The 26,942-nt window shown below is 39.0% G+C and overlaps 1 protein-coding gene across 1 annotated transcript; it reads right to left on the reverse strand.

Annotated features, from left to right (window-relative positions):
• Positions 1–90: 90 nt before the first annotated feature.
• LOC140150766 (peptidoglycan recognition protein 1-like) lies at positions 91–25,065 on the reverse strand. The gene is made up of 4 exons (XM_072172869.1): positions 24,922–25,065; positions 16,966–17,160; positions 5,001–5,155; positions 91–3,168 (listed from the first exon to the last, which is right to left on the reverse strand). Exons 2-4 carry the CDS (start codon positions 16,976–16,978, stop codon positions 3,004–3,006), a joined length of 333 nt encoding a protein of 110 aa, XP_072028970.1. The 5' UTR covers positions 16,979–17,160; positions 24,922–25,065; the 3' UTR covers positions 91–3,003.
• Positions 25,066–26,942: the final 1,877 nt, after the last annotated feature.

The following is a 26,942-nucleotide window of genomic DNA, read 5'->3' on the forward strand; positions in this document are numbered from 1 at the left end:
ATGTTACATACTTTACATTATGTATAATGCTCTATCTGTTTCTTTGTCATTTTTAACTGAGTGAGGCAGATAAAAACTCAATAAAGACAATTTTCATATGCTAATTCACAACATCGAATTATTTATTTCTATTATCAAATCACATTTTGCTAATTAGACAACATATTTCCTTAACATATTTACCAAAACTAAAGTTTAAGTATGTTCACTTTCTTGAAGTAAACGTGATTTTTTAATTTTTAATTTTTTTTTTAAATTTTAATTTAATGTGATAGGTGGTTTCTGAAAATGGTTTAATGATTTTAGCTGAAATGATCATTTACAGCCCATGTCATATTTCACTATCACCCCATCTTTTCCCAATGCAACCAAACTCTGTGGTGAGTGGCCAGGATTTTTTGAATACGAATTTACGACAAGGGATACCAAAGTAGTGCCATTTGTCCCCTAGAAGGACGCTTCGTTTCCATTACTTTACATGAGATTACATTACATTTACCTTACACAATGTAAATTAGGCGTGTGAGTGAAATCCATCCCATCTTTGAATGGGATGATCCCATCCCAATCCCACGCAAAAGATGGGGTATATAAGTCGATGTTTCACTCCATCTTTTTACTATTGCTATTATGTATCCCATGTCTGTAAAGATGGAGTAAGGATCGGGGCTGTCTGGGCCACCAAGGTTGTGGGTTTTCTCTCTATTGTGCGATGCTATTGTGACAAAATCTCATAAAGTTGTTATGGGATTATCTTAAGACCTTCATGAATTAACCAAGCGCCAAAAATGAGCGTTTATGCAAGGACCAATGCCTATTGTTGCAGAGTGCTATAATAGTTAATACCAAGAAAATTGCATGTGATACTGTTATTATTAAAACAAAATAATAAATCATTTATAATTTTGGGTAATTCCCCGGGGTAAGTCCTATGGATGGATTTTCAAAATTAGCAATACATTCTAGTAATAGATCATGTATCTTGAATGATTTTATACCTTGTAAATAAGATAGGTATACAGGGTAAAATATGAGGGAAAAAAGCTATACTGACTCCCCTGACTAAAGCTACCAATGTGCTGATTGCAACAAAAATATGATATGAAAGGTGACATGTCCAGCACGTACGCCCTTCCATCAGGAGATAGTGACCAACACCGCCAAATAAAAGTAAACATAAGTATTATATTACGCAGGGGCGTAGCCAGGATAATTTGCGGGTGGGTGGATTGTAGAATTTAAAAAACCCAAAAAACATATTTGATTACTTGCAAAAGTGGACTGAATCTACTAATAATTAACTTTACGGGCTCATTTTAACGGCTTAACAAGAAAAGTGACTCCTTGTTTATTTTTCTTTATAATTTGAACCTTCTTGAGTACCGTATATTTTTACATTGGGGATGCGTCGCACTACCCCTGTCTACGCCCCTGTTATTACGCTTTTGTTATTTTACATATATATATATATTTAAATATTTTGCAGCAAGCGGCAAACATTTAACACAAGTAAAACATTCTTGTCTTTCGGGATTTTAGGTGTATCACTACCAGATTCTTATTGCTGCCTCCCAGAGGTACACCGCTGCCCAGCTAATTCATTGGTACTCACACATCGGTATAACATGTTAAGGGTAGACGAGGTATTCTTGGTCGAAGCAACCTAAAAATCTTAATTTATTGTTGTTAATGAGTTATGTACGTTTTACAAAAGTGTTGTTGTTTCAGACCTCTTTACAACGTAACTCAAGAACCGCAGCACCTATAAAGGTATATATGTGATATTTTAATTCTTCTACACGCTCGCTATGAATTGAGCAATGCATTTTTTGCCAAAGCTCACTACCATTCGTAAGATGCTGTGAACTACCAAATCACAACAGTTTAAAATATTTAATAACCTTAAAGCCATAATGTGTGATTTGCTTTACAGCGACGCCCTCAATTTTACTTGGATTTCTACTTTTTGCATAATTATAATGCCCAGTGGTATACTAAAATACCACGTAAAAGACTAAGCCTGCAGTGCTTTAATAACAGTATAATTTAACTTTTTGTATTAAAACCGGGTTGACCCGGTTTTATACAGAGTTCAACGATCGAGTACTTGCTAACATGTACCGTGGATGTCAGCTTGTATGTACACACATCGAGCGCGATGCTCCGTGCAGTTACATGTAATACGATCGGCGAGCGTAGTACACGCATTGTAGGCGTTGGAATGAATCGCAATTTTTTTTCGTTATACCTCATTCGTTTGGCTCGAAATTAAAAGGGGATAATGTGATCAGTGAAAACAAACATGTAAATAAGAATCTATACTTTATGCAAATCACACATTATTGCTTTAAGTACACCCCGGGACCGGGAGTACACCCGGGAAGTAAATAGAGAATTTGGGCAGTGAGTTGTAGTTAACCGTAGGTTTGCTAAATTTATTACAAATTTCTTCTTATAACTATAAAACAGGTGAGCTAGTCAGATATAGACGAATCCAACGAGCCAAGTCATGGTCAAGATTTGGTCGGCCATCGGGTCCCCGCATGCACCACACTGGTGTAGTGACTGCCCAATTGGGTGGATTAAAGCCGCTTAAAATTCGATGTTAGATTCTTTTGTGTTGTATTCTGTCATTATTCTTTTGTCTACGTGTAACACAGGTGATAGAATGCAGTTTAAAATACCCTCCAAGGCCGCATTATTTCACATTTTATGTGAGATTGAGCCGACGGGGACCCAACTTTGGCAGCCATTAAGGTATATAGGAATGCGTGAATTTGGATTCGTCTATACGTTTTTGTATGCCAAGCTTGCACATGCTGCTTATTTGGTTGCGTAATGTTATCTATTTAATCAGTAACTATTTGTGTCTATATTTTATATCTAATTATCTAAACTCCGTCGCGACGGAGTTTGCTTGCCTTGCAAACAACTAACCACGCCCGGGTAACCATGCCTGTGCGAGGCTCGTTGCATCTGTATAGGTGTATCTGATATACATGGTTAGTAATGAGGCCAGTTTTTAACATCATCATAGAGCTTGTCTCCAGGACACAAAGTTGTCCCCACATCTCGATGGCCTCTCAGTGTATAGCCTGACTTCAGCTTTCCAAGGGTCACGCCACACGCAATAGCTTTCTTGCCTGCATCTATGGCGGCTTGGCTTGGCTGAAATGAAGAAAACAAGGGTTATATAATCATCATATCACAGGTTAATCGAGAATCAACTTCATGACAATTTATTTGTCTTAAATGATCCTATTCTTTTATGTGTGAGGTCCATCACCACAGTATTAATGTTGGGCCTAAGTTCACTACAATAAGAACGTTCCCAAAAGACAATTTTTAGATAATTACTCCAGAGTCAGTTGCAGCCCAGTAGATCCGTAATCAAATCTCAGCCACCAAAGCAAAGGCTTCAACTAACCAGATCTCTCCAGGACCGGATTTGCCACAGGGCCAGATTAGCTAGGGCTCAGGGCCCAAGATGCAGGGGCCTCAAATTTGGGAGGATAAAAAAGAATGAAACTGAGTGGAAAAATGTATGTTATAGAGATGAGATGGGGTGGGTGGAGCACGTGAATCTGGATAGCCAGGGGAACCTAAATTTTAGCCCGGCCCCGGGCAATGAAAAAGGTCAATCCGGTCCTCTAAAAAGGGCATATCTGTGAGTTCCTTTGAATGAGACAGATTTGACCTAGAAACTACCTAGATTTTCACATAGATATGAGCAATCTTTTTGATCAAAATTAGCCTTTCTTTTCAGACCGTTTCCGACATACTAAATCTGTATTCACTTTAACCAACACATCTTAACAACCAAAAATCACATTTTAATCAAATAACTTTTATTTTATAGCCAAGATTTAAGAACACAAGCATGGGTAATTTTAATATCCTGGCACGTAAGATCACAGAGATGTGATGATGGAGGTAGATCTTTTTGAATGACCCTCGTATATTAGTAAAATTCATATGCATATCAACTTGATGAGAAATACTTGGACTAAAAATAAAAAATGTATTTTAGATCAATTTCACCGTACGATCAGAATTTGAGCATAACATACCAATATTGTATTAAAATAGCTTTCCCAATTTTTCGTGTTGAAGGTCAAGCTTTACATACATCAATGAACATCAAAAGAGTTCTCCGTCTGAGTGCTCACGTGTATGATAATGTAATGCTCGTGTGTGTTGTAAGTTAATAGCGGTGTTTAATATTGTGATTTTTTTATTTGCCGTAATTTACCCTAAAATGCCATTATGGTAAGGTTAAAAGGTTAAAATTTCACTACTTTTACCAAATTCAAAGTAAACCTGATACACACAAGTCTAGTTGTTCATAGTATTCGGGAAAATTTGAAAGAATATTAATGTCGGAAATTTAATAACAACAACTAGAAGTATCACGATGGTTTGGAAACATATAGACTCCTCCGCAACCAGTTACGCGTAACCAAACTGGCTGCGGAGGAGACTACTATTCATATAATGACGTCATCAGTCTGCTGCATTGGAAATCAATTTCGCTTCGAACGCTGAAAAGGGCCGTACGAGCCAGCATGTTAGCAACACAATTTGTCCTTTTCAGGAGAAATACGAATAAAAAATTGAAACGAGTGTCAACTTGTAATGTAATAATTAAGCCTATGCTCTAGAATGGAGTTAATTTTTTTTTGAAATAGATATACCCTTTAAAATGGACACCAACAATTGGGTCTTCTCTGTAGGCTCCTGATTATGAGTCTACCATCCTGGCCTGCAACTGGCTCTGGAGTTAAAGTTATCTTTGGGATGAAGGCTTTTTATTAAATTAGTAATTTCAGACTTTTTCATTATTCTCGTATTATATCACCCCTGATACAGGTTAATAATGATTTATTGTGCCCTGGTAGGTAAGCTCACAGAATAAACGCAACTGTTATGATCATGTACAGCTTTACTCTGCGATTGTATGACGTCACGGGTGGTATAATAAGAGACTACCGTATATTTACCAATCTTGAGGTATATGATCCAATGTAAGCCCAGGCTAGACCGTCATCATTGTATCCAAGAGTATGTGCCCCCACGCGATCCCATCCTCGTCCCTCGTAAATGTTTCCTTCTTCATCCACGAGAAAACTGTAGCCAATATCTGACCATGGAGGATCTGAAATAGATGGAGAGAGCACTGAGTGATAGGCGTCTTTTGTACTTCATGATATGTTACAGCTATTCACCGTAGAAGTAGTGATGTAACAGGAATAATTATTGTGATTGCCATACATACATATTCGCCTAGCTCCATTTCCCTGAAATATTTTGTTGTATAGTATTGCATAATCAGGGTAATAATGTAGCAGCATTGATTTATTTCACCAAATATATCAAGGATAATCTAAAATCAACACATTTTCCAGACGCAGTGGCGTAGCGTCATAGGAGACGGGCAAAAGCTCCACTACCCCAGCCTTTACATTTGACATAACCCATTTGGGGACAAACGTCACGCATGATTTATTTAAACTAAAAATGCGATTTTTACCCAAAATGCTTCTTCTTCTACAGATTACATGGTAGCGTAATGAGACTTGATCACGATCGGCATCGACTATAGTTGGGGTCTATGAGGTAAACACCGATTTTGGGTCAAAGGTCATAAGGAGGTTTTTGGCACATAACCAAATACCTTCAAAATGCTTCTTTTCCTACAGATTACATGGTACAGAGATACGACTGTTTTTTAAAGGTTTTAAAACATCAGGTAATCTTTAATCTGCAGAGTGGTTGCTTTTTGGATTGTTTTGCCATTGGATGGGTGAAATATTCGGAGATTTCGATAAGATTTGAAATTGCTACCAGTGGACTTTTTTAGTACAAGATGGCGTACGTGTCTGGCGCTATGGATATTATGTAGTAGACATCAGCACCGGACGGGCGTAGGGTAGCGGCGGATTGTGTGGGGTGACCTTTCATCTTACTTCTGCTTCATTCTGTTCTGCATTTTTGTGTGGTTACGGCTTCCGTAACTGTGAGTACACTATCTCTATTTATCATCACCTGGATGATGGTTCGACCGGCGACGCCATGGTTACATGACGAGCAAGTGTAAACAATGGAAACGACCGGGGTATAAGATACGCATACAAGAGAGATTGTACAGACATGACAGGTTTAATCTCAGAGTTCATGTTCAAATATGTGCCTACTCATTGCTTTAATGAAGCAAATAAATCATTCATACAGGTATATAATGGTTCAAATAAACCAAACAAATCTGCCTTATTGTGTATATGTATGCTTGTCATAGTGCAGGCTCATGATTGTCATCCCAATCCAGGGCCGACGCCCAGTGTTGATGTAACTATGGGTTCCAGTACAAATGCTTCCGATTCCCAATTTCCCTGTCCCAAGTGTCACAAAGCGTGTTTGTGGGGGGAACGTTTGCTGAGAACAGCAAGATAACTTGGATTTGTTGGAATTGTAATATGCCAAACTTTTCCAGTAGCTTATTTGAATCAGGGGCTATTGAACTTGCCAATAGTTACAGCACGCTGGAGTCACCGGATACAATTGTATAAAACAGATGAAGATTTCTGTATTAGATCACCAATTGCAACATCCTCTCCCCAAAACAAAAACGCCACTAAAGAACGCATGCAGCTGAACAAAGACAATAAAACTGGAACTAAAGAAAAGTCCAACAAAAGAAAACAAGCTAGTAAAAGAAATAACCGCCCGATAAAAACACTGGTCATAAATTTCCAAAGCATACGAGATAAGGCAGGGCCGTGACACTCGTATTCAGTCCCTGTATAAAAAATGAAGTCACTTCTCCGGCAGTTTGAGTGACGGTTGCTGTGCCGGTTGCTATGCATCGAGGTAGTAAGCCTAAAACTTACAAACTTGTGAACAGCTATGATGCGCGTTACTGCTTTATTGGTCAAAAGGACTTATCCTGTATTTGATTGACAGTTGCTAGGACATCCGGGTGGTAAATTAGTCTTAGTTTCAGACCTGCAAGTACAGGTACAATTGTAACGCAATTTGAAAGTATGTTTATTTGTTTTAAGAAAGAAATAATAATAATAATAATAATAATAAGTGGGATTTATAAAGACGCGCCTTACATTGAAAACACAACCCCAAGGCGCATACATATGAAAAAATAAGAAAACAGAAGAACATAGCTAAAATATAATAAACTACATCAAAAGCATATAAAAACACACCTATAAATTACATATAAAAGTCATTACATATTATAATACAGTTTTAAGAAAATATATATGATAAAAACATCATGTCCAGCAAATATAACAACAAAAATTCATGTCACTTCATAATAAAACATGTTTGAAATACACCATAATCTATACAACAGTGTTCAGCAACAAAATTTGAAGAAAACAGAGAATGCACTCAAAGATTAAAAGATATGTCTTCAATGAGTTCTTGAAACATTGCACAGATTTGGCACGTCTGACAGACTCCGGTAGACTGTTCCATTCATACGGCGCCGCGATGGAAAAAGCTCTTTTTCCGTACCCAGATTTAGCGGATCGAGACGCGCGCGGAATCTGAAGAAGTCCCTTGGAGCTCGATCTTAAAGTCCGCAAGGGTACGTATGGAGTGAGGAGTTCACTTATGTAGAGAGGAGCCAGGTTTGAAACGGATTTGTAAACTAACAAAAGCATCTTAAAAAGAATCCGCTTTCTGATTGGCAACCAATGCAAATCTCGAAGGATTGGTTGTATGTGGTCGCGTCTTCTAGCTCCCACAACCAGACGAGCTGCCGAGTTCTGCACACGCTGTAGTTTTGCGATATCAGCGTCTGGAAGTCCATAAAGAAGACAGTTACCACTGTCAAGTCTCGACGATATAAAAGCGTGGACGAGACGCTCTGTTGTAGTCTTATCGAGGTATTTCCTCAGCTGGCTAATTGACCGCAGTGCGTAAAGGGCTGTCCGACACACATTACTGACATGATTTGACATGGTAAGCTGGTTATCGATGAACACTCCTAGGTCTCGTACACCTTCCACAGGTTTAATGTCAGCAGTACCGACCTGGACAGAAGGCGCAGTCGTTTTGGATCGAAATCGAGACGATATATGCACAATTTCTGTCTTTGCGTCGTTTATCTTGAGCTTGTTGGATGTTGCCCAAGCCCGAATGTCTGAAACACAGGCTTCTATTGATGCGATGGCTTGTGTGCTAGCGGACGGATCAAACATGATATACACTTGTGTATCGTCAGCATACACCATTCCGCTAATTCCATGAGCATTCAGAATATCTTGGATTGGACCAGAGTACAAAATAAACTGTATTGGACCGACCACAGATCCTTGCGGAACACCGTATATTAGAGGATGGTTCTCAGAAACAGTCTTGCCAATGACAACTGATTGGTTACGTTCAGAAAGGTAAGATCTGAACCATTCAAGGGCAACTTCAGTGACACCATACCTTTCCCTCAGCCGAGTTAGTAGCATGGTGTGATCTATGGTATCGAACGCGGCGGATAAGTCCAAGAGTATAGGAATAGCCTCCTTGTTGTCATCCACCGCGCGTAGAAGATCGTTTTGCACACGTACCAGGGCCGTCTCTGTAGAATGATGTTGTCTGTATGCGGACTGAAGATTGTTGTGAAGATTGTTATCATCGAGATAATCCTGCAATTGGGCAGATACCACGCGCTCAAGAATCTTGGATATAAAAGACAAGTTTGAGACGGGCCTATAGTTCTTGAGGTCCTCAGTATCGGCATTGTTTTTCTTGAGAATAGGACGAATCCTTGCTGATTTTAGTGCACGAGGTACAATGCCAGCAGAGAGGGAGCGGTTTATAATGCTGGTAATAACCGGTAATAACACATCAATACAGTCCTTCAGAAGAGCAGTAGGAATAGGGTCAAGCATGCAGTATTTTGTAGGGGCATCCATGATGACTTTCCGCACAGCATCTTCGGAAAGTGGAACAAAAGAGTCAAGTTTGCTGTCACACGAATTGCAGATGTCAACAGACAGGCTAACCGAAGATGTTAAGTCCAACTCCTCCCTGATGTTTTTAATCTTGCCAGTGAAGAAGTTGGCAAAATTGTCCGCTACATCGTTGTCTTCACCAGAAGGACGGACAGGGCGGGATGAACCATGCGACATATTGGCTACCTTGCGAAACAGTTGGCGTGAATCGCATTCAGCAATTTCAGCTCTGTAGTAGTTCGTTTTAGCGTTACCAAGCAATTTCCTATATGCTTTGCAATCCTCAGAGAAAATTTGACGATGAACTTCGAGGTTTGACTTCCTCCATCGCCGCTCACTGCGACGCTTAGCACGCTTAGCTTGCTGAAGATCTTCTGAGTACCAAGGGGTGTGGGGTCTAAGTATCACAGTTCGCGACACCTCCGGTGCATGCTTGTCCAGAATATCGCTCAAGACTTCGTTGTACTGGTTCATGTAGTCATCAAGTTCGCTACAAGTCTCAGTAAGCAATGATGAAGATCGTATATCTTGCTTAAAGGCCTCAATGTTGATGCTGCGTAGCTTCCGAGACACTACCTGTACCCTTGTAGTACTAGGTTTGGACAGCTTCAGTTTACACAAAACTGCGAAGTGATCTGACGGCATACTTTGATCAACATCAACATCAGACACAATGTCATCCACACCACGAGTGATAACAAGATCCAGAATATGGCCATGTATGTGCGTAGGCCTGTCTACAAATTGTTGCAGATCAGCTGAGTTAAGCATATTCAGGAACTTCCGGGCGTCGTAATCATCAGCAACGTCAAGATGGAAGTTGAAATCGCCAGTTACCAGAATGCTCGTCGAGATATTAGGGAAACGTTCCATCAGGTTTGAAAAGTCATTGAAGAAATCAGATGTTTTCAGTTTATTTATCTTAGTAGGACGAGGTCTATAGATGACAAATAATCTCACTGCTTTGCTACCAGATGAGACAGTTAAGTCCATGTGCTCGAAGGATGCATAAGTACACTCCTCGTTCTTTGTGATCACGAACCCCTTGCGCAATATAATGAAGACACCACCACCAGTTCTCTCCTTGCGTGGAATATGGTGAATGTCAAAGTCACGCAATGCATTCTCTAGATCTGCCAGCGCGCAATTATCACGGTTACTTCCAGTCAACCACGACTCAGTGATGGCAAATATATCCAGTTTATTGGAAATGATGAAGTCAATTACGGATGTAGTGCAGTTGTCTTTCTTAATTGATCTTGCATTCCAGACGGCAAAACGACAGTATTTAGTTGAGTAGAGTAACTCCGGTTATTTTGACATTTAACCAAGTTAGAGGGGTTTGAACTGGTTAAAGGTTTGGTTGACTGATTTCTTTGAGTTATTATCGGTTTTATTGAGCGAATCTTATTCATACCAGCTCTGCAACCACGCTTCGTTCGTTTAGCAATGTTCAGATCCACTAGTCTTGACCAAGTCTCTTTATCACAATGGGTGTTTATCACACCTTTTCCGACATCGATGAGCAAATCTCTGGTGTAAGTAATACGACACATAATTGAACGATGAAAATTGAAAATTGAAAGTCCGAAAAAGTCAATAATTATACACACAGTAGTACACAGTATACAGTTTATATAGTAGCAGTTCAATTCACGATGCAAAGACGATAAAATATGATAAAAGTCACATTCTCAGCAAAAAATCATGGTAAACGAGTGTCCTTCGTGATCACAAAAGTACTTACATAACATCAAAAAGAGTTAAATAATGTAAATTAAGGCGAAATCAGATAAAATATCACAGAAATTGTGGAGCGAAGTATAAAGCGTGGTGCAGCCACTGGAGGGCGCAAATCTAGAAATACCATTTTAATCAAATTTTATATTAGTAGAGATAATATTAGACCCATATTTTACTTGTTTTACTGAATTTCGAGCTAATTTTATGTATGAAATGTGCACATTTAGACCGATACAGTGCAAACGACACTCCGTCTTGATCAAGTCTAACATCGTCAGGCTAAAATCTCAATCTTGAACGACTGTCGAGGAAGTCTATTTCGAGCTATTTTTCCAAGATGGCGCACATCGACTGCCAATTATTCGGACCCTTTCCGGCAAAAATACAGCTTATTTAGCCAGTCTCGTCATGGGGTCATCGAAGAGAATATTTTCCTAGCATATTGAGGTAACTCTTCAGCTACTTGGTTTTTCATAATATGATAGTAATGGAAAAAAACGACCAATTGTTCGCCGTTTTTTCGCCATTTAATTTTTTTTGAAACGATGACGTAAACATGCTGTCACATGCATCAACTCTTCCACAGGTAATACACTCCTACACAGCCATGCCATCACATGCATGAAGGCGCATAGGCTGAATGACTGACTTCATTTGCGCAAACGAGTGGCTTATCCTATAGTATATTAGTACTCGAGAATCCTTGATAAGGTAGCCGAGCTTACGGTGTGCCTGGAAACGCATGACCCGGATGTTGTTATCGGCACCGAAACTTGGTTGGGTCCCAACACCCAAAGTAGTGAGGTTTTTCCATCAAATTATACGGTTATTAGAAAAGACAGAGAACCAAATCAGAAAAATCAGAAATTTTATGGTTGTGTGTTAATTTGCTATTAAAAATGATATAATCGGTGCACAGTGTCGACAGCCAGTGTTATAAATATAAACTTAATACTCCGTTGGCGAGCGACGGGCGATTGGTATTTCACCGAACGCAAGAAAAGTAGGCCTACCGTATCTGATTGGCTAGAAATCGATCGCTTGATCGCTCAGAGGTGTAGTACAAACTCAAAATGGAGACATGTATTCAATTCGATTGAAATCGATATTCCATTATTGACGCAGATAAAGAAAGTCGATAATGTACATTGTATTATAGATACAGCAGCTGGATCTTACACGGGTTCCTTTGTATAATTCATTTCTCAAAAGTTGAATATATCACAATTTTACTTTGGATTTCAAAATCTTTACTTATAAAATGCAGTAAAATATATCCACAGCAAACAGCAAGGCCCCGCTAATTAGTGTATTGCTTTTCGAGTTAGTGTACTGGAAACAAAACCTGCGTTTTACCTGACAACAAATCGAATTTTCTATAATAGCAACACTATTATGTGGTACTGATCATGCACAAATCGTAGAATAGAAACTATGCGGCAGGCCCTGTGTGATATCTCATATCATGTAAATGGTATGCTTAGCCTGAGTCGCTCGGCCTATCTCGAACAAAATCGCCATGCGTAGCTTTTGAAAAACGAGAGGATTCGCCGTAATATCACGGCAATTTTTGACACGAAGATATAGGGATGATGACGATGTGCGGTGTGCATAGAGCTGATTTAGACACTGATTGCGAGGTTCTTTGGGCTCAAATTGAAGTTGTTGGTGCCAAACCGATCATCATCGGGGCTTTTTACAGGCCACCAGACTCAGATTTGGCGTACCTGAGTAAATTTAGAGAATCCATTGATAAGATCAATAAAAACCAATTTGACCATGTTTGGATTGGGGGTGACCTGGGTGACATTCATTGGCCAACCCAGACCGTCAAACCCGGAGGCCAAAAAAGTTGCTCTGTGTAAAGAGATGATAAATCTGGCCAACGATTTTGGCTTGGACCAGCTCATTGATAGATCAACAAGGAAGAAAAAAACCTTAGACCTTTTCTTCACCTCAAATCCTACTTTGGTTGTCAAGGCAACAACCGTCCCTGGGATGAGCGATCATGACGGCATTCCATCAGTCGTTATAGATATTTGTGTTTAAAAACAAAACCACACCCTAGGAAGGTGTTTATGTACCACAGAGCTAACACCGAAGGTTTGAAGGCAAATGCACTGAAAATAAGTGAGGAATTTGAGCGTAAAAATCTTACAGTGACGGATGCAGACGGCCTATGGTGTGAGTTCAAGGTTAAGGTGCAAACATCAATTGAACAACATGTTCCTTCAAAAATAGTAAGGAAAAACAACACGACCCCTTGGATATCGCAAAAAATCAAGCGATATCAGAGACGTAAGCAGAGAGCGTACAACACAGCAGCTAAGAGAAACACACAGGAGGACTGGAACAAGTATTACGAATTAAGAAAGTTTGTCAAAAAAGAAACAAGAAGAGCTTACAGAAAACACATTCACGATACATGTTTGGAGTCTACAAAACAGCTTTATAGTTTCATCAAGTCATTAAACAATGATAATACAGGAATTGCTGCCCTGAGAGAACCATCATCGGGGAATTTGGTTTCTGAAAGCAAACAAAAAGCTGACATTCTAAACAATCAATTCATGTCCCAATTCACTCAGGAAGATTTGGAAAATATGCCTGAAATGCCTGATAGTGAAATTCCTTCTATGCCGGATTTTGAGATCAACGAAGAAAGGGTGATCAAGTTGCTTGAAGATCTGAATCAGAACAAGGCAACAGGACCAGACGGAATTTCCGCTAAATATCTGAAATTAACCGCAAAAGAAATTGGTTTGGCTTTAAAAATCATTTGTCAGCTTTCTTATGATAGTGGAATTGTTCCCAGTGACTGGGAAATTTAAAAAGGGGGACAAGACAAATCCAGCAAACTATAGATCTGTAAATCTAACTTCAGTTAGCAGCAAGTTTTTTGAACATATCCTAAGATCTAACATCATGAAACATCTGGATAGTCATGGTATCTTGTGCGCAAATCAACATGGTTTTCGGAAAAACCATTCTTGCGAGACTCAGTTAATTAATACAATCCAAGAAATAGCTACCCACCTTGATCAAAGTTGATGTTATAATCATGGATTTCGAAAAGGCGTTCGATAAGGTGCCGCACCAACGCTTGCTACTGAAGTTGGATAATTATGGTATTCGGGGGAAAACACTCGAATGGACCAAGCACCAAGGCATTTGTAACGCAACGAAAACAACGCGTTGTTGTGGACGGTCAGTGCTCGGATTGGGTAGACGTTAAATCTAGTGTCCCACAGGGCACAGTTACTGGTCCACTGGACTTCCTCATTTTTTATTAATGACTTGCCCCAGAACTTAACATCTTCTGTGAAATTATTCGCAGATGTCTGCGTGGTTTATAGAAAAATTAGCGGATCTGAGGATGCCGATATGTTACAAAAAGAACTGAACACACTCTCTGCATGGCAGTCTAAATGGCAAATGAAATTTAATGCCAAAAAATGTTTTGTCCTCAAAATTACACATGCAAGAAAACAACTAGATTAAAAATACACCTTAAACAATACTTTACTAGCAGAAGTAAGTGAGTACCCATATACCTGGGGGTAACATTGAACTCAAAGCTAACTTGGAACTCACACATTAATAATACAGCAGCAAAGGCAAACAGAACTCTGGGATTTATTAAGAGAAACCTGTATTCATGTTCTAGATAAATAAAAAACCTGGCTTACAAATCTCTCATCCGTCTAGGGATGGAGTATTGTGGATCCGTGTGGGATTTACATACACAGGAACTCACACATAAGCTCGAAGCTGTGCAGAATCGGGCAGCAAGATTTGTAATGGCAGATTACGAAAGATACAACAGTGTGACATCAACGAAAGAAGAGCTCGAGTGGGAGCTTCTTGAAGATAGGAGGATGACAACAAGAATTTCCAGCAAGCTATACATAGTCTTCCAGCAAGCTCTGATGGGCCACCTCGCCATTCCAATGCATAACATCATCCTGCGCCCTGTCCAACGCTCCTCACGATATAGCAGATTTACCCAATTACCAGCATCAAAAAACTGATTAAAATTCTCATTCATGAACCGTACAATAAAAGGCTGGAACAACCTACCGCACCAAATCACAGACATAGAAGACAAGGACACGTTTAAGTCATCAGTCAAACAGCACAACAAAGACATAGAAAGCAAGAAATAAGCAACCACCAAAGCATCTGCAGAGTAGCACCACCCTGCTCGTGTGACCCCTTCTCAGGGGCGTTGGGCAGTATCTAATCCAGATCCAGATCCAGACTGACAAATATGCATTGACACAAGCTAATGTCAATAGGGTAAACACAGATTTGGATTTCAAGGTCATGCAGGGGTCAAATATATAGGGTTGATTACTGAAAATCATCTTAAACTTTACTATTTGCTGCATAATTAAGTGCTGTGATCATCAAAATAATGCCAAAATGACTATAGCATTTTAGACTATTGGGTGCATATTTGGTTATAATCAAATTTGGTTTGGACATGGGGAGGAGTCTGTTTTGGGGTCAAAAGGGGTAACATTCTCAAATTTGTCCAATTCGAATAAAAATTAGTAGGCCTATATGATCATTGATCACGATATGATTCAAAATATGATGGAGGTCATTTCAAGGTCACCAGAGGTCAACCGGAGGTCAAAAGGGGTAAAATTCTTAAGTTTGTCCAATTTAAATGAAGATTAGTATATGTGATGTTGACATGATTCAAAATATAATGAAGGTCATCTCAAGGTCATCAGAGGTCATCTAAAGGTCAAATTAGTTTATTAGGTAGATTATTATTAAAATTAGTATCGCCATTTATACAATTTTGTCTATAGTAATTTCAAGGTCATCAGAGTTCATTTCAATGTCACGGCTAGACTTCGTGGCCTTATAAGGCTGCAATACATCTAGTTTTGTATTGCATTTCAATATAACATGATGACCAAATCGTCACTTGCACGCCTCATTGGGAGATATTTGGCTATTTCTGACGCTCGTTTCATCGTCAATATGAAAGACTTTTTGTTTATAACTTGGCAACATGGTTATTTTTGGCTATTTTTACGAGCCACTCCCGCATAGGCGGAAGTGCCTATACACAAAACGCAAGTCAATTGAAGCCGTACAACTTTTCGCGAATTTACGACCATAAAATTTAGAACTTCCACCTGGTTTTACTAAAATCACGACTTTTTGCAGTTTAATGAATTGTAGGCCTAAGCTTATAACTTTTGTTGGTGTTTTTGGAAACGTCAAGTTTTTCATATAATGATCGGCTTTTCATCCTAGCTATATATGTGATGTGATCAAGCAAAATCAGTCGGAAATCGGAAATGTTGATTTTCAGATATAGCCAAACAAAGGAAATATAATGTCTTTTGTTGCCTAATATTTTGACAACACTTCATATCTTTGGAACTAGATGGTCAATTTAAATGGGATTTTTTGGGCAAAATGTAGTTTTACAAATGATTGATTCAATTATATAGAAAATTTAAAAATTAAATATGTCAAACTTCAAACTGATTTTGCTGATCACACCCAAAGAAACTTTCAGTACATAGCATTAGATTTAGAATGACAGGTGACTTCCACAAAAATTGACATTTGAATATAGACCCTTTTTTGATGACGTCACCTAATCGATATTGGGGTCTCAGATGTAAACAAACCACACGTGCGTTTCCCACATGCCCACAGTGTGAAAACACCAAATACTGCATACTTTCTCCCCTGTTCTGTCATCTTTCACTTTAGCTTCCATAAAATAATCTTTTAAAGGGAACTGTAGGCCTATAATACTGGTTACCTTTGTTTCAGATTATTTTGATACCACAAAATACAAAAGATCGGAAAACCCGGTCATGCTATTTGAAAATTAATCTTTGTTTTGTTTCACATTTTTGTTTACTTTTACACCGTGGCGAACGAAAGGCGTACTGCAAGCTGGCAATCCCGCGCAGGACGCCTAGCGTGGTGCAAAGTATTTGCGTTTGGGTGCTGATGACTCGAATGCTGGACCCCAATATCGATTGATTGGTGACGTCTGAGAAAAATGTCTATAATGGCCAAGACGGCGATACTGTTAAAACCTTGTGCGCTTGTTTTAATTCCCGTTGTTCAACCCTCCGTTTTACCGAAAGTCGTTACCTTTTGTACTTTTATGAGATATTCCACGCTAATATACATCCGTGTGAGATTAATTAAGGTCCCGTCTTCCACAGGGGATATATGAATTTAAACTGGAATAGCATTATCTTACTTTTGTTGTCCATGTGGTAATTCTGTATTCCACGCACCACGGCTTTACAATCAGAAACAGAGCTGCAAAAAGGACCATCTGTGTGATGCACAAAAGCATACTGTACTGGAAGTGTAAGAAGATTGACAGATGTAGGGGACCTGGCTCCCCATTCCGCACGGGTTATGATGTTAAGACCAGTCTGAGAGCAGTCAACTATAGTGGTAAGGGAAAGATAACATGTTTAAAAGCTTACCACGTTTTACATGTTAAACATTTTAAAAGCTTTGAATCAGTGATCCGGACGAGATCAGCCACTAATAGTCCCATCAATGTCATGTAGGGGTGATTAGGAGTTATTTTATGAAACTCTTTAAAAAATGATACTCCTGCTGTAAATTTCATGCTAGCGCAATGACCACCAAACTTGGTCAGAAGAACGGTTGGTCCAAAATTAAGGTGTACCCAGCTTGGGGTCGAAGTCACGTAAGGGTTGTGAGAGTATGTGAAAATCTGATTGAGCAGCTATTACTATTATAGGTACGCAAGCAGCAGCTATTTCAGTCAAAAGAGACAATTAACCCACATTTATGATGTTTGCGGTTTGGGGATGTTAGATTTGTTCTGTTAGATCTGAGGTTACTGCATGTATATCCAGTGGCGTAGCTGCCGGGGGGGCAGAGGGGCAATTTCCCCCTGGCAAAAATTGCCTATTTAGGCCCCCGCCCCCTAGTGCAAGGAAAAAGAGGAAAAAGGAGGGAGAAAGAGGAAACAAGAGAGAGAGGGGAGAGAGGAGAGGAGGGGGGCAGAGAGATGGGGAATCCATACGATATGCAATACCATACTATTATTATCAATAAGCTTGACAAAATTGTCTATTTGGGCCCCGGCCCCCCCCTCCTCCTCAAGTGCAGGGAAATTTGGTGGATTTGGGCCCCCGTCCCATACAGGCTGCCCCCCCCCCCCCTGGAAAAAATCTCAGCTACGCCGCTGAGTATTTATTATCAAAGACAGAGATAACAATATTTTATCGCGTCTGACGTCATCTGTCAATCAAACTCGAGCACGGTTTGTTTACAAGTGTTGTGATGATGACTTGCTGAATGCGACGGTATAACCGGCGCCTTATTGTTAATTTTTAACCTGCAAACATGCAAACCATCTCAAAAGTTAGGTCTTTGTAGTAGGACACTTTCTTTCGCGAAGGCACCATGTCAACAATGCCTAGAAAAGCTGCTTTTTTGCCTTGTAAAAGTACGTAATTTTTCGCCATTTGCTGCTATTCCTTTTCTCCGATCGGCACCAGATAAATCGGCCTTCCTTTTACGCGCTATTAACCTGTGTAAACCAATCAAGGATCATAATTGACAGTGACATCAGACGCGATAAAATCTTTTTATCTCTGTCTTTGATAATAGATCATAGTAAATGATGCCTTCCCATTAAACATTTATATTAAGGATGATTTGCAACAAGTTAAGGTTACACGAAGAAACGTATAAAAAACGTATAAAAGACGTATAAAGTTGTTCCCTAAAACCGCGTTTTCTCAGCAATCAAATATCGCAGTGAGTCAAATGTTGGTGCATGGATGTATCTAGACTGGCCCCCAGTCTCGGTTCGGTTCCATCTCTGGATAATGTAACAATAAATAATTACGTAATGCCTTATGAAAAAAATGCCAACTCCCCCCTTATTTTCTTCAATGCCAAAAACCCATTCCTCTTCATCCACAAATCGACGCCACTAATTACACCCACCACAGTCAACCATGCAGCAATATAGAAATATACTCGTATTATAAGTGAACGCGAAAGTCCATTGAGCGCTGATTCCGAGACTGGTCCAATCTGTTAGAGATCTCACTTCCAAATATTCGTTCAACGAAGCACGGTGATTCCGATGTCAATTACGAAAGCCCCGCCCCAGTTTCAATTCAAATATGGTAGCACACGCAAGATCGGATGGGACACTTGTCAACAACTGAGAGGTATTGAGCTCAAGTGGCACGCGTCTGATAGACCCATGGTACGCGCAATAATAAAAGGCAACCACTCGACTCGGACTTAGGCCTATTGTCCATATTGCGTACATTATCGCGTGCGGTTTGCAAATGTTTGCACATTATTTAGCTACGGAAGCCTTTTCAAATATCCCCGCGCTGCCAAGCTGCGTTGATTGGTCGGATACAATATCGTTGTTTAGTCGCTTACACAAACGTTAATGTAGTGAAAACATGGACGTGGTATATAGAAAGATTGCGTGACTCCAAATCAGTAAAAGTGAACTTCCAGCAGTTTGTGGAGCTGGAAGTCAAATTGCCTACAGACTGGGAGGGTCCGTGTATTGGGTTGATTTTTAATGCTATGTAATCTACATTACCAGTCGTTCTCCACGGACCCGAGGGAGGGTCTAGGATGTATCTTAACATTATTTTTGGGTGTTTATACAAATTTTTAGAATCCGTTTGAAAGTCCTTCGTTTAAATCATTTTTACGCACCATGTTCACAAGATCAAAAACACGTTCCATGCAGTTTTTTTCAAATATTCGCTCCGTATAAAACTCCGCCGAGTGATTGTTTTCTCCTTTTTTGTATTGTACTACTGGGGAAGAACCAAAAACAGTACCGATTAAATTTTATTAGCCCGTTTTTGGGAACAATTTTCGAGAATCTTGTACCACAAAACACTGTTATGTTACATTATCGATATCTGGATTGTGGAACATTAATTTTGATTTCTAACTGCCTACATTATTTCTCAAATGTATGTCGATTCCTTTACCATTTGAATTTCACTCCAAATTTAAGCTACTTTTGCAAAAATCGAGGTTTTTCGCCATCGATACCTCCGACATATACAGCGGTGATGGGATCGTTTATCATAAGAGCCTGGTATGCACTATTCCATATCAGTTTGAGATCACTCGATTTCACAGATCACTCAGTAGCTCAATCGGTTAGCGCGCTGGACTTACGTTCGACTATATAATACTATAGTTTTGAGCTGGAAAAATTTGGTACGTGTTCGAGTCCCTATGTGGTTCATTCCATCTATTTTATTTTATTTTTCTCTCACTTTTTTCTTTTTTCTTGTTCGTTTCTTTCTTTCTGACTGCAGCGATTGATTGTTTTTGCCCGTTTTTATCATTATATAATTCAGGAATTTTTAGGCTATACTAGTCTAATAGGCGCGGGCTATGAATGTATTTTTACAAATTAGATTAACAAAATATTGGTTGTTCGTTTTGTTACTGTTGTTGTAGTTATTGTTGTAGGCCTATATATTGCATAATCAGGGTATAAATATGCATACTAGGCCTATTATAGCCTATAGAAGCATTGATTTATTTCATGACAGATATCATCCAGGATAATTTTAAAAATTGAAAATTTAGAAAATCCAAAGGAAAATTGCCGAAAACGGCTACCCACAATCCCCCCCCCCCCCATCAGCCCATATGGTCCTATCATGGTCGCCCCCTCCCTATCCCTGCAACATATAGGATGACTCACGAGACGCGGTTTGTCCGTGGCCCTAGTTCAGATTGATACACTATTGTACGCGTGAGTTCATTCTTTTCTGCATGGCTGTTTCCATTATTAACAGTATACAGACTTTTTATTGTACGTACAATATTGTATGTACAATATGTACGTTATTTAATCTATTGCCATTCTATTTCAGTACTGTTTAAGTTCTAACGAATGTTTGATGACGTAAAATCGATAATATATTTCTGCTAGATATTGTATGTAACATATTATCGATTTTTCGTCATCAAACATTCGTTAGAACTTAAACATTACTGGAAATAGAATGGCAATAGATTAAATAACGTACATATTGTACATACAATATTGTACGTACAATACTCGTAGTCTGAAGCGCGCTGTACGCCCCTCTGGAATCAAGCCTTGAAAATCAATTGTATTTAACCTTAAAGCCCAATCAGGCAAACTTAAACATTTGACCCATTTAACCTTTGACTTCGGATGACCTAAGATTCACTTTTTCATGTAGTACAGAGGCCACATCGGTCTAACTGCTCTGTTTAAGATTTTCGTGCGACTTTTTTAGACAAAGCTTCTTATGGTTTTGACATGTATCTACACACTCTTATCTTTTCATTTTACCCGGCTGTCATTTCTGAAGCTGAGATATTTGGGTTGAAAAATGCAGTTTTTGTTATTTGTGTACCTTTTTTAACCAAAAATGTCAACATTAGGGAATGTTTATTAATACTTTGGTGGGGGGATGGTCTTCCTCATATTTTTCGCTCGAAAACTTTTTTGACCCCCCCCCCCCGTCGATGGACCGCTAAACTTTTTTGACCCCCTCTTTTGACAGACAAAACTTTTTTGACCCCCCCCTTATCGTATAATAAACAAACTTATTACTTAATAGTGTTTTTCCAGTGGTGTAGTATCTGGGTCACATGTCATTGAGGGAGGCAAATGTTTGAAATATTCTCGGTGGGACAATTGCGCTTAAAATACAAGCACAAGGAAATTTTCTTTTTATACTTAATTTAGATTTGTCCCAAATCAGGGTGTTTATCTGATTTTACAGGGATAAATGAAATAGAGGATTTATTTGGCGGTTCATAGGCACATCACCATAATTTGGATCCGTGGCTATTATGATAGTACAAATGCGCCAAGAAATTTGGCCATATTGAGGCTTGAATGGTCAAATATTGTTAAAATTGGAACAAATTTAATATGCAAAAAGCTAAAATGGTCAAAGAGATTAATTTGGTCACGCGAATGTACACAGGTATCAGTTTGGGCCCCCAATGACCGTGGTACCTGGGCCTGTGCCCACTCTGCCGTATGGCAAATCTACCCATGGGCCTATGTGTACAAAATAATTGTGCAATGAGAAATCGTAAACTGAAGTGTGCAGTTTACGTGCAAAGAAATCCAATTTATTTGCAATATTTTCTTGATTTAGTTGTATTTTGATCAGATTGGCACATAATCATATTTGTAGCCTACTTTGAAGAGATATACAATTCTATGATAAAAAGTGCCAGTATTTCTTAGACCAACCCAGATGTTGCATTTTGCTGATCATCATGTTATATTAATTAATAGATATGTGTACACTAATAAAGTGCCATCATTTTTTCGAACAAAAGCACTGAAAACCAAAACTTGCCCATTTTAAAAGTGATATAGAGGGTCTCAATGCGCGCGAAGCGAATATTTTGGTCCCCCCTCTTTTAAGATCCAAAACTTTTTGGCCCCTCCCTTTTAACAGCCCCCACCAAAGTATTTCTGAACACTCCTTAAAACAGCTATAACATGTCAACTGTGGCTAATACATGTCACATGTACAACCTGTCTCAAAAAAAGTTGTGCAAGTGAAAAGCGCCCTCTTTGGCAATTAGAAAATACTGTTGTGACATAATGCTTACATTACCTTGACGTTGATGAAAGCATCATGTCACAACGGTATTTTCTAATTGCCAAAGAGGGCGATTTTTACTTGCACAATGTTTTTTGAGACAGGCTGTATATTCAATATCGTCACCCTTATGACCTAATTGCCTAAATCATTTTTTGAGGTTTTTAGGTTTTTGCTTATGCTAATGGAATTACTGTGTTTACGTGCTATGGTGCAAAACACACCAATGATTTGATATTTCTAATGTATTCTGGTCCGGGATTCTGGTAAGGTAATATTGCTGTGTTTCGCGCGGCAACGTAGCACTAAATCATAGCAGTAACCTGTCCTCTATTGATGCTGATGTCGTGTCTACAAGCTAGTCTTGCTTGCCACGGATATTTTTATTTTTTATTTCATTAAATTGTTGTGTTTATGTGCGGTGTAGAGAAACATAGCACTAAGGGGCCGTTCACAAACACTTGTAAGGGGGGGGGGCTGATGCAAAAAGGAAAATTCATTTATTTTTTTCAGGACCTAAAGTTGTTTTCAGGGTCCCTTTTTGGCCATGGAAAATGAACGTCAACCCCAAAGAAAATAGTGTAAACTCATGTTCTACGAGAAAAATTAAGGTGATTTTACCCCCCCCTTCAAAGGGATAAAAATTTCAGGGCCCCCTTTTGCATCTGCCCCCACACTTTACAAGCGTTTGTAAACGGTCCCTAATTGTTAATTTCTCATGTATTCTGTTAGTCCAGTCAATCTAAATCTGAACGGTACATAGACCCTCCCTCGGGGCCATGGATAACGACTGGTACTGTAGACTACATAACATTAACAATCAACCCAATACACGGACCCTTCCAATCTGTAGGCAATACGCCTTCCAGTTCCCAGTACTTTGTGGGAATTCACTTTTACCGATCCTGGGTCACGCGATCTTTCTATATACCACGTCCGTGTTCACACTGCATTAAAGTTTGTGTAAGCGACTAAAACAACGATATTGTATCCGACCAATCAATGCAGCTTGGCAGCGCGGGGATATTTGAAGAGGCCTCCCTAGATAAATAATGTGCAAACATATGCAAACCGCACGCGACAATATACGCAATATGGACAATAGACCTAAGTTCGAGTCGATTGCCTTTTATATTGCGCGTACCATGGGTCTATCAGACGCGTGCCAGTTGAGCTCAATACCTCTCAGTTGTTGACAAGTGTCCCATCCCGATCTTGCGTCACATCCCCCGGCATAGCTTTGTGCTACCATATTTGAATTGAAACTGGGGCGGGGCTTTCGTAATTGACATCGGAATCACCGGGCTTCGTTGAACGATTATTTGGAAGGGAGATCTCAAACAGATTGGTTCAGTCGAGGAATAAGCGCTCACTGGACTTTCGCGTTCACTAATAATACGAGTATGTTTCTATATTATAGTGCATGGTTCAACTGTGTGTGTAATCAGTGGTGTCTATTTGTGGATGAAGAGGAATGGGTTTTTGGCATTGAGAAAACCAAGGGGTGGGTTACAGGACTTCGGCATTTTTTTTCATAGGGCATTGTGTAATTATTTATTGTTACATTATCCAGAGATGGAACCGAACCGAGACTGTGGGTCAGTCTAAACGGTACATCACTAAAGACATACTTGGGTAAAGTTTTAAAAAAAATTAGAGCAATATTATTTTGAAATTTGAACCCTGTATAACCTTTTCCCGCCAAAAACTACCAAGTATATTTTAATATACTATTGGTATGATATTCAGGGGACATCTCTAAAATGCATACTGGTGAAAAAATCTTTTGCAATTAATTTGTTTAGATTGACTGAACTATATTAGATTGCTGTGTTCACGTGCTATGTTGCAAAACAAAGAATAGCGATATACCGTATTCGCCGTAGAAGTATTAACGGCTATCCTTCTTGAAATGTTTGTGCGGGGGGGCATTCATCCATTGTCAAAAAGTGGCTGAAAGAAATTGACGCCCATGCGTAGAAGAAGTGATGTAACAGGATTAATTACTTAGCAATGGATTTACACTATTTTTTAATGTATTGCCCTGCACTAGTCGTTACGCCGTTATATGGATAAAGACCTGGATTGTAATTCTATAGAATTTTCACATCATGCTGATCACCCACACCTGTAAGATTAGTGTCTTTGAAAAGAGCGGTATTGTAGTCAATCTATCATTGCGCACATACACAAGTGATGATCGAGGGCAATCCTGCTTATTGTGCTGGGCAATATATTAAAAAATAGTGTAAACCCATTGACGGCGAATTACAAACAATAGAGAGATTGTGAAGAGGCGTTCACTGCTAACGCTATACTTTGATTCGCTTCATAATACGACAAAGATAACATTTTTCTGCATTTTGTAATGCCTTTTTTTGTCATTTTGGAACGTCATTTTTGCTACCAACCGCAACGTAACTGCCTTACGGGAATTGAACGATTGACCAATTCACAATGGATTTCACGCTCTGGAGGGCATACTAATTTTCGACTAATGAAGCATGCGGTTGGCGTTCCCGTATCACGTTTCACGTAAATTTCGCAATCTCTCTAATACTAACTTGTGCATGTTACTCCATCTCCAATGTATCCGGCATTGCATTCACATGTGAAGGAACCAACAGTATTGGTACATGTAGCATGAGAATGGCAGTTGTCTGTATTATCTTGGCATTCGTCATTATCCGGATTGGAATCTAAATTAAATAAAACAATATTCATAATTGGGTTCTAAATCAAATAAAACAATATTCATAATTGGGTTCTAAATCAAATAAAACAATATTCATAATTGGGTTCTAATTCAAATAAAACAATACTCATATTTAGTAATTATAATGATGTCGATTCATACGTAGCGGTAAACGTAAATAGAAAGCAAAATTAAACTTTTATGCTACCCAAATTTGGTAGGCCTACACTCAACGGAGCGCTTTCACTGGGACACCGGGCTTCAGCGGATGTTATAATTTTTGCTCTAACAGTTAAGACACTTGTTGACCCGGTGAGTGTACCAAATTTGAGTAGCATATAAGTTTCATTTTGCTTTCTATTTGCCGTAGAAGTGATGATGTAACAAGATTAACTACCATAGTTTCAAACAAAAATTGAATATTTCGCACTGTACTAGTACGTTCACGCGGTACCTGGATCGTAATATAGAATATTCATATCATGCTGATCACTCGCACCAGAAAGATTAGTATCTTTGAAAAGAGCGGTATTGTTTTCAATCAATGATTGCAGTCATGTGATGAGTGCAAACTGCACGTAGGGAAGGGCGATACATTCAAAAAAATTTTAACCTATTGCTATGGTAGTTAATCCTGTTACAATTAACGTTGATGTGTGATAGCATAATTAATATAACAAAGTTTGAGGCAGTAAGCCGATTTTTCATTCCTTGTTAATGAATTACCGAATACTATAAGTGTTGCAATAGAACTGATTTTTGATTTCTTGGCTCTAATTTTTACACAGCCGTGACTAACGTCACGGCTGTGTCTTTTTTCTTACAGGTTCAACGATTTCTTCTTTCTTTAGTCTAGCCGAGCGGCGGCTAGACTCCTGTTTCCCAGTAGTTTCTTTCTTCTTACAAGCCGACGACGGATGTCGGCTTGTTCTGTCTCTTCTCAATTCTTCTTCTTACAAGCCGACGTCAAACGTCGGCTTGTGCTGTCTCTTCTCAATTCTTTCTTCTTCTTTCTTCTTTCTTTCTTCTGGCAACCGCAATCAACTGCATGTAGCTCCGCAAAGGATTGACAGATTTCAACCAAAGTTGACCCAAATGACCATTGGGCTAGGCCAAACCTTCCATTTGACTTTGACCTCGCTGTGACCTTTGACCTAGCTATAATGGTCAAAAATGTGATTTCACAAAAAATGCTACTCCTTCCACAAATTACATGCAATGATCATGTGACTCATGCATATGAATCAACATGTGGCAGTGCTTAAAACTTCCTAAAAAGAATTGAGGTCAAAGGTCATTAAGGGGGTCATTTCCGGTCTGAAAGCTAAAAATATTCAAAAAATCACTGTCTTTACAAAATATATAGCAGAGAGTCGCCATTAGCACACATGCATTGCTACTAGCGAGGGTCTTTAGGATGCCTACAGGTTTGGGGTCAAAGGTCATTAAGGGGTTACTTCCGGTCAAAAACCAAAAATGTTCAAAAAAATTTTTATCTCAAAATGTAAACAGACCAGAATAATATAACCAACATACATGAATTAGTGTTCCCTGATGTATGCATTGTATTTTTATTTTGGGGGTCAAAGGTCATTAAGGGGTCACTTCCTGTTTTTAGCTGAATAACTTCAAGAATTTTTATCTCAAGAACTGAACATGTTAGAATTTTTTAATTAAAATTGGAACAATGCATTTTGTCGGTGTACATAAGGTTTTTTTTTTTCATTTTGGTCAAAGGTCATTAAAGGGGTCAAAAGGTCAATCAAAATTTTTCAAAAAATCAAAATCCATGTATAAGTTCCGATTAAGCTGAAATTCACCAGGAATATTTCTTATGACATCCTAAGCACAGTGCAAGAGCAGTTGACCCCATCCGTAACCCAGGGGTCA

The sequence above is a fragment of the Amphiura filiformis genome, chromosome 4, assembly GCF_039555335.1.
Source record: "Amphiura filiformis chromosome 4, Afil_fr2py, whole genome shotgun sequence".
Classification (NCBI taxonomy): Eukaryota; Metazoa; Echinodermata; class Ophiuroidea; order Amphilepidida; family Amphiuridae; genus Amphiura; species Amphiura filiformis.

What these genes read in the sequence shown, in the direction of transcription:
- LOC140150766 (XM_072172869.1), bottom strand. An exon ending in GATCATATACCTCAAGATTG is followed by an intron (nt 3,169 to 5,000) that starts GTAAATATACGG and finishes TCTTCATTTCAG; the next exon opens with CCAAGCCAAGCCGCCATAGA.